Genomic DNA, 18,420 nt, shown 5'->3' on the forward strand with positions numbered 1-18,420 from the left:
CAAAGTCTGGACCGATCCTCTAAGGAGGGTGAACGTTTTTTAAAGGAAAATCATAAGACACAGATTCATCACTATGAGCCTGAGAGTGAAGGGCAGAGTATGGAACGGAAACATCCTCAATCACGGAGCGAGAAAAAGTTCAAAAGCCAACCAACAGCTGGAAAATTCATCAATGTTTACAGTTTTCTGGGATTCGCAAAGACCAGAATTGGAACATCATCAGGAAAAAGGTTCAACAATCAACAGTGCTCGTTACAGTGAGACGCTTATTGAAGAGCTGAAGACTAATCTTCGGAATAAACGCAGAGGACTGATATCCGAGGGAGTCGTGATCTTGCATGATGATGCACGTTTGCACACTTCTGGCCACCCTGTCGACACTCTGCAAAAACCTGAGGCTTTCACCTGTTTGGTTCCCTGAAAGCAGAACTATGAGGACAAAGTTTCAGTTCTGATGAAGAAGTGAAGACAGCGGTGCATTCGTGGCTCGCAGCTCAGCCTTGAACACGCAGGGTATTGACAAGCAAGGAGCAAGAACATTAAGTTGAAAAATTATGTATTCGTCTTTTTTTAAAAGTTTATTAAAATAAATTCTTCAGCCAGAAGGCATATAATTTTTGACTCACATTAAGTAGGATGAGAAAATGGTTGTATCCCACAAGCCCTATATATATACAGCCTGTAGCAGCACCGTGAGCATCAGATCCTCACGAGGCTCAAGCTTCTTTTAAAAAAACATTTTAAGATCACTAGCCGAGGCTAAACCCATGAAACTCTTTATGCTAGCTCTCAGTGCTGTACAAGCGAGCTCTTGTAACTCAAAGCTCTAAATTCACAAACGTCCGAGCTGCTTGACCTCCAATCTTTTCTCCTGCCATCTCCATTCCTCCTCTTCTGGCAGCAGAGCCTCGAGTGAACAACTGGCAGCGGGCTTGCTGTGCCTTCTGTTCTCTCCAAATGAGCTTAATTGCTAAGAGCTGGAAAAAAAATAGCACGATTTGATCGCGGGTTCCTGAATACAGCATGAGTTGCTGGAGGACACGATCAGCCGCAGAGCGACTACAAAAACTCAGAAACGCTCGCTTAACGCTAAAAAAAAAACAATAACAACAAAACACAAAAACATCATGTAGCTTTTTTCTTTGCTTGTACAAATTAAAACAAAGCTGTGTGTGATTTGAATCGCGCACACACACACACACACACTGGGAGAAATAAATAAACATCTGCTCGGAACTGATTATGCTAATCCCGTCTCTTTACCTAAGCTACCAGCGGATAAAATTAGCGGCTGCTTTCGGAAAACATGATGCAGCACTGTGTATACAAGACAAGACTGTTTACAGGGAAGCAGATCCTGTTTGTGGAAGTGGAAATGGAAATGGAAGTGGAAATGAGCAGCGTGAGACGGAATCACCTCCTGAGGAACATTCCAGGCCATGTAGACGTGGCTCTTAAACTCGTCCATCCACACCTCGGCCACCCTTAGGGCGTTCCGGCGCACGTGGGCGGTCAGGTCCTCAGTGTACGGCTTGTGGGCGCGCTCGATGTGGGCGACTCGGGCGCAGGGCAGAACCTCAACGCTGCCACCACACTGCCACACCTGCACACACACACACATACAGAAAAATCATTTACATGAGAAAGATACACTCATGACGTAGTAGGACAGATTTAGGCTTTACAGAGTGTACAATTAACTGTATAATATCTTGATTAAAAGCTCTTTGAAACAAAAATGTCTAATACTGAAACTTTCACTTCACTCCAATTAGGCCTAATGAACTGACTACGGCGTTTCATATGGCACGCCCTGGCATCTCATCTCAACTCATCTGCTTACTCTCAGCAGTTTGTGATTGCATTTTATGTAAATCTCTGCCACTCCTGGACTAGCTTGTCTTGAGGACTAGTCAGGCAGAACTTTATGCTCCTGCTGTCCTGTATAATAAAGAGCGCTGCAGCTGGGACTCGACTGGAGAGCAGAGATGCAGAGTGTGTAGCGTGAGATTGAGTGTTACGGCTGCCTAACCCTCAGCAGCTCCTCTGCTGCGCGCTGATATAAAGCACACGCTGAGACAGACGCTGACAGGAGTCACACAAGAGAAGTCTCGCAAAAGTACCGACACAAGGTCCTGTCGAACGCGAAACATTAGCTACGCCTCAGAGACACGAAAAAAGACACGTAGGTTCGTCAACTGCTGCGACGCGCGATGTTACAGTGAAACTGTGATACACTATATGTGCAATACTGTTTAGTTCCGACCGAGTACTCTGATCGGACGAGAGCCACTTCAACACAAGCCCTGGGATGTTTAACTACACGTATTACTCCGCGAGATTCTTTTTTGTTTGACGCAGTTACAGTTTTTGGCCAGATGATGGCAGAGTGGGGAAAGTGGACAGAGTTAGTCAAGTGGATTGGGACACTTTGGATCATATATTCATGTCAAAGGCGTATAAGATTCACTTCTTCGGATTTAAGAACAAATTGTACTTAGGAATGTGCTACTGAAACAGAACTCGTGCTACTTGTATGAAGGAGAGAGCAACTGCCTGCCAAAACCCACATTCAAAACCAGTCAGATAAACACTTTCAGCAAGAAAACACATCAGATAACGTTAGGTTCATCTTAAATAACACTTAACAGTTGCTTCTAAGTCGTTCTGAATTGCTTAACAAGGCTGAATTCCAAGATCAGATCAAGGGCACTACTTAATGTGTAGAACAAAGTGATTGTACACCCTACATAGTTCACTAGCTTTCCATTTAACACTATTATTCTGGATTTAACTCCAGAAGCTGAAAGTTACCAGAGCTGATATTATAAAGTAGGGAATAAAAAGTAAATCTCGTAAGTGTCCCAGGACTGTCCACCACCTCCATGGTTTAATCTCCTCAATTTTTGCCTACAGAGTACAGACTAGCATTTAAAATGACTTTCATGCCTTTTATTACACTAACTGTTGGTTGTCAGCTTTGAGAGTCGTTGGTTAGTGAGTTCTGCCAGTCGGGGAAGGATATTAGTTGGCAGGGTGAAATAACTGGTTAAATATAATCGAAATAAGGTTAAAAATAAATGCTGTTTGTGAAAGTGTTGTATAAAAGCAATATCGCACTCATGTAGTGGATATGTGATGATATTGAGTACAACAGCACTCCCTTCAGTGTGATATTGCTTAATGAATATAAATACGTATTATAAACAAATTGCAGTCTAAACTAGTAATTTGAAATGTTACTTCAAATCACATTCCAAATACTGTGTATGTGCTATTCATCTTTTACACATATCACTATGTGATCAAATGTTTGTGCACCCCTGACTTTCGAAGTCATATCTGCGCCCTGACAGTCATATTCCAGAGTTATTCCGTCTTTGCTATTATAATGCTCTCCACTCTTGTCTTCGGGGAAGGCTTTCCACTAGATGTTGGAGCGTAGCTGTGGGGATTTCTATTCATTCTCCTACACGAGCATTAGTGAGCTCAGGCTCCTATGTCGGTGTTCCAGTTCGTCCCGAAGGTGTTCAGGTCAGGTGCTTTGTGCCAGACTCTTAAGCTCTTCCACTTCAACCGTAATACATCACGTCTTCATGGAGTTGGCTTTGTACACAGACGCACTGTGAGCCTGAGCCTCTTAGGTGCAGTAGAGGGTAACTGTAACACTAGAGCAAGTAAAGGCACCTGTACGATTGTGTGTTTCACATTTGTGTAGACTTACAGTACAGTACTGTGTTGGGGCTTTAAGGGAGGAAAAATAATAACCCTCAGTGCCATTGATGGAAAATGAACTAGCACAAGAGCTGTGTTCCTCTAGTTAACATTTTATGAAGTCAATTCATAAAAACTGCTGCACTTTAAATATAACATACATTTTTTTTAGTCAGGTTTAGACTAGTGTGTGTACAAACAAAGAACATCAGTTAAAAAAAAAAAAAACACTTTCTGCTACTTATTCTTTTTCCAATTGTGCGTTGACCCGGTGGTTAAACAGTCCAATTAGATTTTCTCCCTATTGTGACCTCATATACTGTAAGAAGAATTCAAAACAAAAAAAAGTATAATCTGAGATGTATTTTAAATACAGCTTTATCATTACTGTATAGAGACAATTCTGAGATGTATTAATTTGTTAAAGAAATAGTAAAATATGAGACCATTAACAAGTATTGTCCTGGATCTAGCCTTACTTTAAAACTGCATACTGTGTAGGTCTGGGAAAATGGCATATTCTTCTGAAATATTTGTTTATATTTGAAATATACATTCCAAAAACAAAAAAACTCAAGTGGCACAGGAACAGCATTACTCAATGGAAAAAAAAAAAAAAAAAAAAAAAAAAATTATACAGTACAGCCGGTGTGTATCGACCAAGGAGGCTTGAGATTCAACCATGCATTTGGTTTTTGGATATTCAGGTTAAAGCAAAGTTGGAGATGGAAACATGGAAATTTTAGTGTTACCAGAAAAAGAAAAAAAAAAAACAGGATGGGAAATGAAAATAATGTCGCAAAAATGTCAAACTCACCAAATGCTCATATTATTATTATTATTATTATTATTATTAAAATTCTCTTCATCATATTTCTTGGGTTTTGGTAAAAGAAAAAAAAAACTAGAACTAAACCTAGACTAAAGTTCACTCTATATCGTACAGTCCTAAGCCTGTATACATTGTAATGCAAAAAAATGCCTAAAGTGCTCTGGGTTTTATGGGCTACACATGAGCCAAGCATGCTGATGTGTCTCTGCTGCAGTGTGTGTGTGTGTGTGTGTGTGTGTGTATAAGATTACTCGGCATGCAGCCAGGTCTATCTGTTCTACTCTTTGACTAAACAGCTTCTGTCACTCAACATTTATTCCCAAAGCTTGATTCTATCAAGTTTATTGCACCGTGCCAATGCTGATTCCAAACAACATCAGCTCCTATAGAACAAAGTGTCATTTATACATTTCATTGTGCTCGAGTGAACACATACACGATCCTCCGAAAGAAACGTTTTTGTGCTTTGGCTCAGACCTGCGAGCGTGGGCATCAACGTGTCGACTCGATTCACGATTCTTCAAACTCCAAAGCAACCTTTCTGGACATCTGGAATCATTTGACTCACTTTGCCTCGAACTCTCTACAATAGTGATTCAGCACCGAATTCCTGGCACGGATCTTCCTAAGAACAGGTGCTGGGACACGGGGAGTAAAATCCTACAAAGTTTCTTTAACGCTGAGGTTTAGAGATTGTTGCAGGACAGTCAGCGTCCTGGTGCTCCATCAGGCTTGTCGGACACATCACACACTCATCGGGATGTCTGACAGCCGCCGTCCTGAGTGATGGAGTGTCGGTGTTAGGTGTTCTGCATGTGCTTGAAGGACGAAAAGCAAACTTCAAAAAAGGCAAACCGACAAAAACTAACACTTTCATGCACAGCGTCCACACTCGTGAGCAGGAGCAATTTATCTTTTATATTTTAGAAAAACAAAAAAACTTGAAATGACTAATTACTGAATCAATTATTCTATTGTCTTCTAGACTATTTTTTATCAATAAATAACTCCAGTGCACATTTTATATATTTTGGAATTATAATTTTATAAACAATTATTTTAATTTTGTGCCAGAATAAAAGCATTAGATTTTTAAAAGAAAATTTTTAGTGATTTATTTATAATTGTCTTGGAAAAACAATATAAAATCCTCAAAAGATTTTTTAAAATTATTATTTTCATATAGTTTCCATAATTTCTTACTTATGTGTAAGTAAGTGTCTCGAAGCCCCGGGTTCGATTTCCACCCAATGACCAAAAGCCCAACTTATCTGGTCCCAACTCCGGATAAAATGGGAGGGGTTACGTCTGGATGCCCTATCAGGTGTTAAACCTGTGTCAATACCTTCAGAGCGTCCGCTGTGGCCACCCCTCGCCCGGAGCAGCCTTGAAAGAATATTTAAGAGGAATAACTAATTAAAATATGTAAGGATTTTAAAAGACAAGACAAAGAGACAGATCTGCTTATAAATAATGTAGACACGAAACGGTTAAAAAGAAATGTTATAGGAGGAAGTGGCGCAACATGTTTACAAAAGTAGGTTGCTACTAGTAGTGTGATTTGGAGCGAGTCCAGAGGGAGGGGCGTTAAAAAATCCAGCCCATATTTCTTCTTTTGGAGAGTCACATTTAAAATTTAAAATAGAAGAGGACCAGTGATGTATGGAAACTGATATGGTTTTATATGTTCAAATATATCTTTATATAGCCTATACAAGGCAGAAATATTGTTCTTCCCTAATTAAGCCTTGGACTGTTACTACATTCCCACCATGCCACCCATCAGCCCCCCTCCTCCCCCAGACGACACGTCTCTCAGTCCTGTCACTACATTGTGTATTATTTCATCTCCTCAGAAGCACACCGCTCTCGACTGCCAGCTCACGTCAGGTCTGTGAAAGCTCCGGCGTGTTAACACCAAATCCCGAGACCAAACCACAGGCCAGGAGAGCCATTTTACTCAGCATCGCCGACGCAAAGACGACATGACACGAGCAGCTGCATCTGTCCCTGATTGCACACCAGCCCGAAATCATCGTGTCACTGCTTCATCAGCAGTCAGTCGACCCTTTACCCCGAGACTGCAAAAGAACCAGGGTTGAAAAGAGACATAAAAGGAGACAGAGTGGGTGATAAGAAGGACGTGAGAAAGGGAATAAAGAGGCCAAGGCCTCATACAGAGCTGTTTATTGTCCTTCAGAGACCGGGGCGGGAAATAAAAATACCCATGACCCTCTATTTTTTTTCCTCCCAAGAGGGAGTTTGGCTCTATAATGTCTACACACACAAACAGACACACACACACACACACACACGCACATTACAACTTTCATCCAGCACCGCAGGCACACATCAGGGAGGTCTGATTTATTTGCTGTGGCAGAAATTGGAACAGAATTTAACGAGGATGTCGATAATTATTCTACAGAGTTGGATGGAAATTTCCCCTCAACTTAATTAATCAGGTTCTGCTGGAATGATCGATAACGAGAGGCCTCGTGTGATCCAGATACAGGAACGGTGAAGGAATGAGATCTGTCCAAAACTAAGGATTTAGATTGTTTAAACTAATCTTTAAATGAAAAATATCCCTATTAATAGGAATGTACAGTAACAATACCACGATATGTAACTGAGTTATATATCTTAACTATAACTTTTTCCGTTTTACAGGGATCGTTCAAGTCAAACCAGGACTTTTGATCCTAAATCTATAACCCCCCCTACACTAATGCACTTAGTCTCAGTGTTTCACTAGGGTTTGGAGAACATCAAGGGGCCAGGGGTAGCTCAGTGGATAAGACATTGGACTACGGTTCAGAAGATCCCAAGTTCAAACCCCACAACCACCAAGTTGCCACTGTTGGGCCCTTGAGCAAGGCCCTCAACTGCTCAAATATGTAATGAGATAAAAATGTAAGTCGCTCTGGATAAGAGCCCAAATGTAAGGTAGAAAGTTTCCTCAATATGCCGAAGTTCAGGCTCACGTCCTAAATGCTGGCCCCCCAGGAACTCCTTTATTGGCTCAAACACGTGGAAACGGCTTGGAGCGAGGTCAGGATCGTGCAGGGGACGTGGCAATAACTCCCAGCCGAGTTCCTATAATGTGCACGTGGTATTATGTTGTATAATGTTGTACTGAGGCTAGGCGTCTCATCATCGTACTGTGATTGAGGTCTTCTGAAGTCCCGGTCCGTCTTGAACCCTCTGATTATGCAATTATTAAAAATATTTTTTCTCATTGATTTAGTCAATAGAATTTAAGGTACAGTTTTTTTAATTCAGAATCGATGCTTCAATCTCCTGCATTTTTTGAGAATACTGAAATCTATCAGGAGTTTAGCCAAAGATCCTTGCTTTGTACAGTATGAGACATCACATTTAAATAATCAATGACAATAAACAAAATTTTAATGCATAGCAGATACTTTTAGTAGTATTTTAGTACTTTTAAATCAATATATATATATATATTCTATATATTTATATATAAAGCTACAGTAGATTTCTTAACAAAGTCCTACAAAAGGTCTCAAGAAGTTTTGGGGTTACTCAGTTGGGTTTAACCTTTGACCCAGACTTTTTTCATGGGTATTTGTACTTGCGCTTGTCTTAAGGTTTAGCCATTGATCTTTTTAATCATGGTCATGGTCTGATCTTGACCGACACTGTTTTCTTTTCAAGTTAATAAGGTTTCTAGAAGAATCCATCCTTTCTTCTCAATCAGTGGCTCAACGCACAAATGAAGCAGCAAAAATCTCAAAAAAGCATTTGGACTCGCTCTCTATTTGGACTCGAGTCTTGCCTCGGTCTCAGCTACTCCTCGTCATCAACTTGACAAAGCCGGTTTTGACCACAGCTCTACTCTATTCCTGTCCCGGTACTGTTCTGGGATCAGCGCCAGACCCTCACAGCTGATTTCCCTGATACCTTTGGCTTGTTTCAGGCCCTGCAGTTCTCTGTACACAGAAAGATTTAACTCTCAGGATGAGGGTCACCTTTCTACAGCAAACATTCTGCCTACTGCTGCTTTTGGCGTGCTCGTCCGGGAGTCGGGGTCCAACCCTATGTTGACTTTGTTTTTTTTGTTCATGCTGATGCAATCGAAATGATTCGCTTTCCATTTATACACAAACCAAGCTGAAAAAAATCCCACCATGCTCCCACAGGAAGGCAATCAGCGAGCCATTATCGAGAAAAAGAAATGGTAAAAGTGTGTCGCTCAAGGTGGGAATACTTCTGAAGAAAGCCGTGTGACCCTCCCCCTCCTCTTCCCCCTCCTCTTGCTCTTTTTTTTTTTGAGTCATTGATGATTACGCTGTTGCTTGCGATCTGAAGCAGCCGTAATGCTGAGCTCTAGGATCAGCAGAAGATGAGCATTATGGAATCTGATACAAGTATTTGCGCTGCTCCGGAGTATAAATAATTCTGGGAGAGCTGATCCATTATTACTTCTACTGAGAAACTCGGACATTTCCTCTGCCCTGGCTGATCAAGCGCTCGGTTCGAAGTCGAAGAACATCTTTAGATGAATATATTACAGCCTGCGTGGAGAAAACAAAATGATGAAACTAAGCTGAAATTGAAGCAACATGCTGCTCTAATTTTCTCCAAGCAACAGTTTAGAGTTTGGACTGATTTCTGATTTCATCAGTGTGATGATGATGGATCTCCAATTGACACATGACCTCGGCAGGAATTAGCGTTAGCGCTACGCAGTTAAAGTTCTTCAGCTTGAAAGTTTCAAAGTCCAGGGTTCGATCCTGAGTTCTACGTGTTCTCACCGTGTTTGTCCCCACATCCACTGGTGTTTGCCGGTTTCCTCCTAACCCTCAAAACATGCCAGAGGGTGCCTTTCTACATCTAAAATATGTAATAATCTCCTTTGAACAGGTGATATTGAGATGTTTATCTGCTACTTCTGCTCTGTAAAGCTTCATAACGGCTCGAATCTGAGCTGCTGGTTGTTAATTGGTGATTTCTGGGGCTGGTAACACTAAATTAACTTCTACTCTGCAGCAAGAAGACACTAGACGTTTTACAAGGTGCGTCCAAACTTTTGACTTGCACTGTAGTTGCAACACTGCTGTGATGACGTCTCTCTTAGGGACAGCGATATTTTTGAAAGTTTTAATTACTTCAATGAAACTACTTGAGATAACCCTGAATGAACCTCACTTTGAGCATCCATGTCAATTAACATCCACTCGCACAATGTCCGAGGCGGGTTTAGAATTAAACTGGTTGGATATCGGGACGGACACAACAGCTTTGTGCACAAATTTCATCAAAGTCATTCTAACTTTTAAAACAACTGTGATGGCAGAAACGAAAACGGATTTGTTTTACTATAGCGCCTCACACACGCAGACAACAAGTTCAGTACCACGGCCAGCGTGTTTTGGAAAAGGGGCCATAATCGGTGTTATCCTGCATGGCCGGCTTCCCATTTTCATGCACCGTTGAACAAGGCTACACAATCTAATAACAACACCGTACAACATCTGTATCACTGCAGAGTAAACGTCACTTTAATGACCACTGCGTATTAAACCCAACAAACAGCAATTAATCAATCAATAAAACAATATTAGGGTTAAGTGTGAGAGGGTGAGTTTTGAAGCCTACTAATAACTCTTTCATTTGTTGTTCAGAAAATATATACAACTAAATGCTGGAAATGAATTATTCAATACATCAATTAATAATTATTTTATTAACTACTTAACATCAAAATAACTTTGTGAACTTGGTTCCTTTTCTATCCCTTTATGTTGGTGCAGCACTTCAAGTTCTGTTCTTTGGCACACACACACACACACACACACACGTAACCTCTGCTGCACCACATTTGCTTCACTCACTTTTCTGGACTGAATCAGTGATTCAATTATTTCTCTCCGTTAAGGGTCACATGGTTTTGTTCGACTGCTGCTTTCTCGCCTCCCTAAAGGAACGGCCCTAAGGAAATAAACACACCAGGATTCGATTGCACCTGACTAAATCGTGCGGATACAACAGAAGCCCGAACACTGTAGACGCTCCTTCTGGCCCGCGCTGCCCAGGCGCAACCCGTCCCACTCGGACACAAAACAGAGATCGGTTTGATAAGTCGTCCCTGTGCGTCCTGCCAAAAGCAGCAGAGATCGTTATTGTTGTTAATCTGTCAGGAGAAAGACCATTATCTTCATTAGCTGTGGTCAGGAGAGAGAGAGAGAGAGAGAGAGAGAGAGAGAGCTCATCACTCACCCTGACGCCCAGCTCCACGTTCTCGCCCCCGTAGATTTCCAAGCCTTCGTCCAGAAGCCCGATTTCCTCAAAATACTCTCTGTCTACAACGAAGCAGCCGATCAGAGCAGGACTCCTGCAGAGACACAAACAACAAGAGAGCCGGGAATGTCGAACCTGCCACGTGCTGCGTGTGTGTGAGTGAGTGTTTTACTTTATTTTAACAAATAAAACATGCTGTCAATTTGCTGCTGTGCTTTAAAAGTAAAACTAAACAAAACTAAATATTCTCTTTCAGGGTTTTTTGAGACTCTAGGACGTATAATAATAATAATAATAATAATAATAATAATCATCTTTCTCATTAAAAAAGTACATCATTAACCAAATCATTAATTGGGCCAGAGGTAGCTCAGTGAATAAGGCATTGGACTACGGTTCGGAAGATCCCAGGTTCAAACCCCACAACCACCAAGTCGTCACTGTTGGGCCCTTGAGCAAGGCCCTTAACCCTCAACTGCTCAGATGTATAGTAAGATAAAAATGTAAGTCGCTCTGGATAAGAGCGTCTGCCAAATGCCTAAATGTAGAGTGCCATTAAAAATATTTAAAATTGACCCTTAAATACACTCACCTAAAGGATTATTAGGAACACCACTAATTCGCCTTCAGAACTGCCTTAATTCTACGTGGCATTGATTCAACAAGGTGCTAAAAGTGTTCTTTAAAAATGTTGGCCCATATTGATAGGATAGCATCTTGCAGTTGATGGAGATTTGTGGGATGCACATCCAGGGCACGAAGCTCCCGTTCCACCACATCCCAAAGATGCTCTATTGGGCTGGTGACTGTGGGGGCCATTTTGGTACAGTGAACTCATTGTCATGTTCCAGAAACCAATTTGAAATGATTTGAGCTTTGTGACATGGTGCATTATCCTGCTGGAAGTAGCCATCAGAGGATGGGTACATGGTGGTCATAAAGGGATGGACATGGTCAGAGACAATGCTCAGGTAGCCCGTGGCATTTAAACGATGCCCAATTGGCACTAAGGGGCCTAAAGTGTGCTAAGAAAACATCCCCCACACCATTACACCACCACCACCAGCCTGCACAGTGGTAACAAGGCATGATGGATCCATGTTCTCATTCTGTTTACGCCAAATTCTGACTCTACCATTTGAATGTCTCAACAGAAATCGAGATTCATCAGACCAGACAACATTTTTCCAGTCTTCAGCTGTCCAATTTTGGTGAGCTTGTGCAAATTGTAGCAACAAACTAAAAATTTGTAGTGGAGATGAGTGGTACCCGATGGGGTCTTCTGATGTTGTAGCCCATCCGCCTCAAGGTTGTGCGTGTTGTGGCTTCACAAATGCTTTGCTGAACACCTCGGTTGTAACGAGTAGTTATTTCAGTCAAAGTTGCTCTTCTATCAGCTTGAATCAGTCGGCCCATTCTCCTCTGACCTCTAGCATCAACAAGGCATTTTCGCCCACAGGACTGGCGCATACTGGATGTTTTTTCCTTTTTTCTTAGAAATGGTTGTGCGTAAAAATCCCAGTAACTGAGCAGATTGTGAAATATCCAGACCGGCCCGTCTGGCACCAATAACCATGCCACGCTCAAAATTGCTTAAATCACCTTTCTTTCCCATTTTGACATTCAGTTTGAAGTTCAGCTCTTGACCTTCAATGCATTGAAGCAACTGCCATGTGATTGGTTGATTAGATAATTGCATTTATGAGAAATTAAACAGGTGTTCCTAATAATCCTTTGGGTGAGTGTATGTTTTATATCATAATATATAAAAAAGAAACACGACTTCTTTAATTACTTGTTTGTTTGTTTTTTTATATAAATGAACAATCCAATAAATCATAAAAAAGTTATTACACAAATATTTATATAAAACACATTTTTTTGAAACGTATTATTTAATGATACATTTAATCAATTAATTTTACATTTTAAATATCAATTAAATGAATTACATTTAAACATTTCAATTATTAGATTTTTGCATTGTTTAATGACACGTTTAAACGATCAATTCTAAATCTTTTAATGATTTCCTTATTGATGTATTTTTTTGTTGTTGTTGTTCAATTTGTCCCATTCCATCCAGCGTAATAAACGAGCGTCTGCAAATTTATGGCCCGGCCTCGCAGTCGTAATAGTTCCTGTAACTCACTCTGCGGGTGATGATCTTTTTCCTCGCATATTTATTACACATTACAAAAATGAGATTTGATTTCTATGTGGGAAATTCAGAAACATCCAGAAACATTCTTAATAAATCAGTTACAGTTTCTGCACATATATTTACACACACCATCATTTACTAAATCATGTTACATAAATCATAAAAAGAGGTGCAATGTAACATAATATAATGTAATCTAATATAATGCACATTTCTTTTTTCTTTTTCAATTACAAAACTCTAATTGGATTTTCTTTTTTTTTTTTTGATTCAGTGATAAATAATTAATTTTTACACTATATATCCAGTATATTTCCATATGTCTCTTGGAAATGTCGTGCATCATAGTATAAATTGTCCCCAATAAGCCCAGTGTCTGTGTCTGTGTGTGTCTGTGTGTGTGCATGTGTGTGTGTACCCAGTGTGCTACCTGATTGGAGAGGTGGTGTTGTTCAGGTTCCACCAGGACTTGGGTGGGTTCAGGTAGCGACACCACAGCTCCCAGTCGAAGCCCTGAGCGGACAGCGGGTACTCCTCCACCTCGAACGTGTCGTATTTGATGTTATCGAATGACGGCGAGATGATCCGCGTGCGGTCCTCCTTGATCCGCTGGAGGATCGGCTCGGCCCTGAAGACGACCGGGCGCACGTGTGTTAGCATCTCATACACAACATATCTATCACTTGATTTTTACATACTTTATACACCTGAGCTGTTGAGTTCTCGAATTGCATTAATGCCGGTACGTCTTAGTCATCTTGTCATTGATTAATTTCCCATAACAGCATGTTTTGTCATGTTTTATTCCACCCGCATCACAGATGACCAGGTCTGCATCTGAAATTCTGAGCGGATTTAGGCCGTAATTTAAGGACCGGGGATTTTCAGGACTCAAGGATCACTTGGAAGCTCATTAAAGAAATATTTTGAAGATTGCTCCATCTGTGCTGACATTTCTGGGTCAGCTTGTTAAACGAGTAACAGCAGCGAAGCCGAGGAATGTGCTTGTATTGACGATGCGGACCTGGACAGGGGGGCGGAGACGGACTTGAATCGTGTTTTGTCTGCAGGGTGAGCCACCTGGACGCATTCCACAGATCAAAGGGATTCGGTTAATCCTGGACGACAGCGCAGATGTTTCATCCCAGATGTCCGGACGAACCTCCGTAACTCCCGTCCTGACGCACCTGCTTTCTAGCAAACAAGGTGCATCCGGAAAGGTTATTACTTTAGCAGTGATGTCCGTATGAAGTGGCTTTTTATCTGGGATTTGATTCTCTACAGTATGTTGAAGTATTTGATCCTGAAATGGCTCACATGCCAGCTAATAGTTTTTTAGATATGATCGCATCTTAACAAACCTGATGCTAAAAGAGCAAACAGAGAAGACATGACTGAGAGGTTTCTGCTAACGACAAAAAACAAACAAACAGTGCATAAAGGCGCAATCTCGCTCTCGCTCTGTCTGAGGAAGTGATAAATTCCGGCATCAAACATCCACACACATTGACAAAACATATCTGAAAATCGATTATCTGTATACTCCAGTTTGTAAAAAAGTGAATATATTTTTTTCTTCTTGTTTGGAAAAGTGACTACGGTGCAGAAAGTAAGCAAAATTTACAATCTAATCTACCTGCCTCTTGATGGGTGGGAAATTTACTAAATATTTAAACCGACTGACATTTACAGTACGACTTCAAGCACAGATGAGACTCTTAGCTGCAGTAAAATATATGTTTTAAAGAATGCTGTTCGTCCATGAAAGACGATCACGATCGAGGTGGCTCTGAGCCCACTGCAGTCGTTCCTGTGAACATTTAACAAGTCGAACGTCTGATCCTTAAAAATCGCTAACTCAAATAAGAGACGCATCCGTCTGTGTGAACTGTACACGCACTCATTCACCAGAACCACTTGTACATTACAAGAACTCGGCTGGGAGTTATTGTCACATCCCCTGTACAAACCATTTACACGTTTGTGCAAACATTAAAGGAGTTCCTGGGGGGCCAGCGTTTCAGACATGAAGCAGGCAGTCTAACCATGGCCTCGGCGTATTGAGAGAACGTTCTACCTTGATGGTATCTAAGCACTAGTGAAACTCTGGTACAAGTGCATTAGTGTAACAGGGGATTATACAGAGACATAAAGAGAGTTTTATTCTGTCCTGTTATTCTGCACAATCAAAAGTCTCGGATTGAATTAAACATGCCTCATAATAAGATGATCCGTTACAGTACATATGAAACATTAAAGATGTTTGCGCCTGATTCTTTTTCTTTTTTTATCTGGAAATGATTAAACAATATCCCCCAAACTTTTTTTTTATTTTGTGTGTAGTCTTTAAACGACTTCAGAAAAGTCCTGTAGACCTCTGGGGCGTTAAAGTTTTTAGGGCATTATTGACGTCCCTGACAGATCTCTATTCCCAAAACTGTCCTGCAGTCCCGCCTGTGTCCACTGGGTTGTGTTTACAATGAGTATTTATAGTCACATCAGTGAAAAAGGCTGATTTTTTCAGAAAATCCAAAAAAACAATCGTTAAATTAGTTTAAATAGTCAACAGACTTCTCAATTTAGAGAAATAAAACAATGTATAATTTTTTTTTTTTTTTTTTTTTTGCCGATTCTAAATTGTGAACAGAACGTGAAGGTTAATGTTACATTCGCTTTCTCAGGCCGTTCATCATCACCCACCAGCCGGTGTTAAACTCCACATGGGCGTCGAACAGCGCCACCACAGGGGCCGTCGATGCCCTCCAGCCGCTCACACGGGACCGGATCAGACCCTCTTGCTTGCTGTGCCGCACCATCTTTATGAAGCCTGGGCGTTTAGCGTTCGTCTCTCCTACGAAGTCCTGCAGCTTCTCTTTCAACTCCTCTAGAGGACGAGAGACAGACAGACAGACAGACAGACAGACAGACATTACAGCAGTTAGTATCAGGAGGTGTTCATACTAGTCACAGAAACGCCTCGTTTCTATTGTTGAGATCAGAGTGTGTGTGAGTCAAGAGGGCGTGGCTTGCAGCCGCCCCTCCCCCATACACACAAGAGTCTCAGACACTGAGCATGTAACACACTTTAACTTCAAATCCAATTTCTTTACCTTGTATCAGAGGGACCGTAGATGCTGGATCTTTAAGTCTTAGATCTGAGAGGCGGAGGACTCGGTTTGATAAGCACAGGATGCGAGTATCCAGAAGACTTTTTTTTCATTGTGTGTCCACTCTACAAACCCTATGAAGTGATTTTTGTGATGCGATTTCAGGATCTTCAAAGGGTGAATTATTTTTTTATCAAAATGATTTTTATTAAAGTTTTTTCGAGCCCTTCCACATGGCAAAAAAAGTCAAGCAAGAGTCGTGGAAGCAAAGTGGTTCAGCACGGGTGACAACAGGCTGCCCATAACTTCTGCCCGCATTGTGTTATAGGCTCCAAAGAGGGCGGATACAAAATTCATGTCGATAGCAGGGTCTTTTATTAATGAATCCGAGTGAAGGCCAATCCCCAAACAGACCCTATGCTATGAATTTTGTATACGACCCGCATTAATCACTACGGTTTTTGCACTTCCAAAACAAAATAGAATAATAATAGCCGGGGCTCCCTGAGGCCACCCCTACTTATAAAGAAAATGAACCGGCACGCAACGAGCAACAGGCTTTAGATTAAAACCCTTTAAGGTCCCTTATTTTATACAAAGACATCAATGTATAATCATGTAGTAATTAGACACATTAAGAAATAAAGCAGTACACTGGAATGTAAAGCAGTATTTTTAATACACTCTATATTTTCCACGGTTTATCGTCTGTGCAGATGATTGACGAGAGCATCACTGTATTTCTTCTTCTTATTGTCTTCTTCCTTTCCCACTTTCTTTCTTTATTCAAGTTCTTTTCTTCCTCTCTTCTTCCTTGCCTCTCCACATTTCCTTTCTCTTTCTTCCTCTGTCTTTTCATTCCTCTACTTCCTCTCCTCTTCTTTTCCTTGTCATCACCCTTTTCTCCCCCACATTGTCTTTCCTCGTCTCTTTCTTCTTCAATCTCTTTCTTCTGTTATTCTTTCCTTCCCTTCCTCTTTCCCTCCCTACTTACTTTGCTTCCGTTTCTTCCTTTTCCTCGCTCTTTTTCTTTTTTTCTTTATCTTCTAACTTCCCATATTTTCTGTATCTTCTTTCTTTCTGTATTACTTTCCTCCATCTTTTTTCCTTCCTATCCTCCCTTTTATCCTATTTTCTTATTTTTCTTTCCTCCCTTCCCCACATTTTCCTTCTTCATCTCTCTCTTCCTCTATTTTCTGTCCCTCACTTAAGTTCTTTTCTTTTTCTTAAACCTTCTTTCTTCCCCTTTTTCATTCTTTCTTGTTTTCCTCTTTTTCTATTGTCTCCCTTGTTTTATTCCTTCTTTCCCCCTTTTCTTTCTCTATACCTTTTCTTCATTTCTCCCACACTGTCCTCTTTTTTGTTTCTATTTTTTTATTTTTCTTTCCATTCTATTCTTTTTTTCTCTATTTCGCTCCTTTCCTAGTGTTTGGCTATATTTTATTTTCCAATTTCTTTCCTTTCTTCTTTCCACCCTCCTCTCCTTTCTGTTTTGAGGTGTCCTGTGTCTCTGCCACACACCACTTCACACCGCCGTTATTGGTTGATTCGCACACATGCACACACACACAACCCACACACAACACACACACAACACACACACAACACACATACACACACTCTCCTGTGTGTTTTATCCTTGAGCACACGGCGCTCGTCATCGATCAGTGAGGAGGTGCAATTGCACGGGGGAACGTGAACAGAATGTCTACGGGCCGCTTGTTTGTTTTCTTTTACACACACTTTGCCGTGAGCTTCTGCGGCTTCTTGCTGTTTCACGAAATTGCATTAAAGCCTGTCTTCTCGTGCCGTCCTGATTTATACCCCGGCACTGTCCTCTCCAGCCTCCAGCGTCCGAGCGAATCGTTTCCTGCGCACGCCTCAGAGCCGGAGTGTGTGCGAGTGTGAGTGAGTGTCTTGTGTCCTGCCCGGTTTATTTTCCGACCTCGTTTCAAAACACCTAAATCATCTGATCGGCTCGTTAGCCGCCTTTAATGGGCTGATAATTTGGTCTCCCCGAGCGTCCGAGCGAGGAAGCTATCCCACAAATCTCCTCAGCACAGTGTCCACTTCTGCCTTCGCTTTTATTTGATTGTCCCCTGTCCAGATTCATAATTTAACAAATCTGAATGGAGGACAATTGATCATCAGGAGATGAGGAGTAATGGCTTATCAGGAATAAAGCAGCCGTGCATGAGAAGAGGTCGAGTATCGCGAGCCGCAGGATCAATCTTTTATAAAGCATTGCCTCGGGTGCACTTGTTTTTATCAGGACACACGACTCGGATGAGCGCCGTCAGATTATAATCGTCACACGTCTGCCACGGTAACTA

At 41.3% G+C, this 18,420-nt stretch overlaps 1 protein-coding gene across 1 annotated transcript in view; it reads right to left on the minus strand.

Annotated features, from left to right (window-relative positions):
* The window catches only part of galnt18b (UDP-N-acetyl-alpha-D-galactosamine:polypeptide N-acetylgalactosaminyltransferase 18b), a 122,467-nt gene that overhangs the window by 20,842 nt on the left and 83,205 nt on the right, over positions 1-18,420 (minus strand). The window contains exons 4-7 of the mRNA XM_053513734.1: positions 15,681-15,864; positions 13,411-13,608; positions 10,796-10,910; positions 1,418-1,603 (exon numbers count right to left, since the gene is read on the minus strand). Of these exons, the coding sequence (XP_053369709.1) occupies positions 1,418-1,603; positions 10,796-10,910; positions 13,411-13,608; positions 15,681-15,864 (683 nt within the window). The remainder of the gene's footprint in view (positions 1-1,417; positions 1,604-10,795; positions 10,911-13,410; positions 13,609-15,680; positions 15,865-18,420) is intronic.

Source organism: Clarias gariepinus, chromosome 15 (genome assembly GCF_024256425.1).
Source record: "Clarias gariepinus isolate MV-2021 ecotype Netherlands chromosome 15, CGAR_prim_01v2, whole genome shotgun sequence".
NCBI classification, from domain to species: Eukaryota; Metazoa; Chordata; class Actinopteri; order Siluriformes; family Clariidae; genus Clarias; species Clarias gariepinus.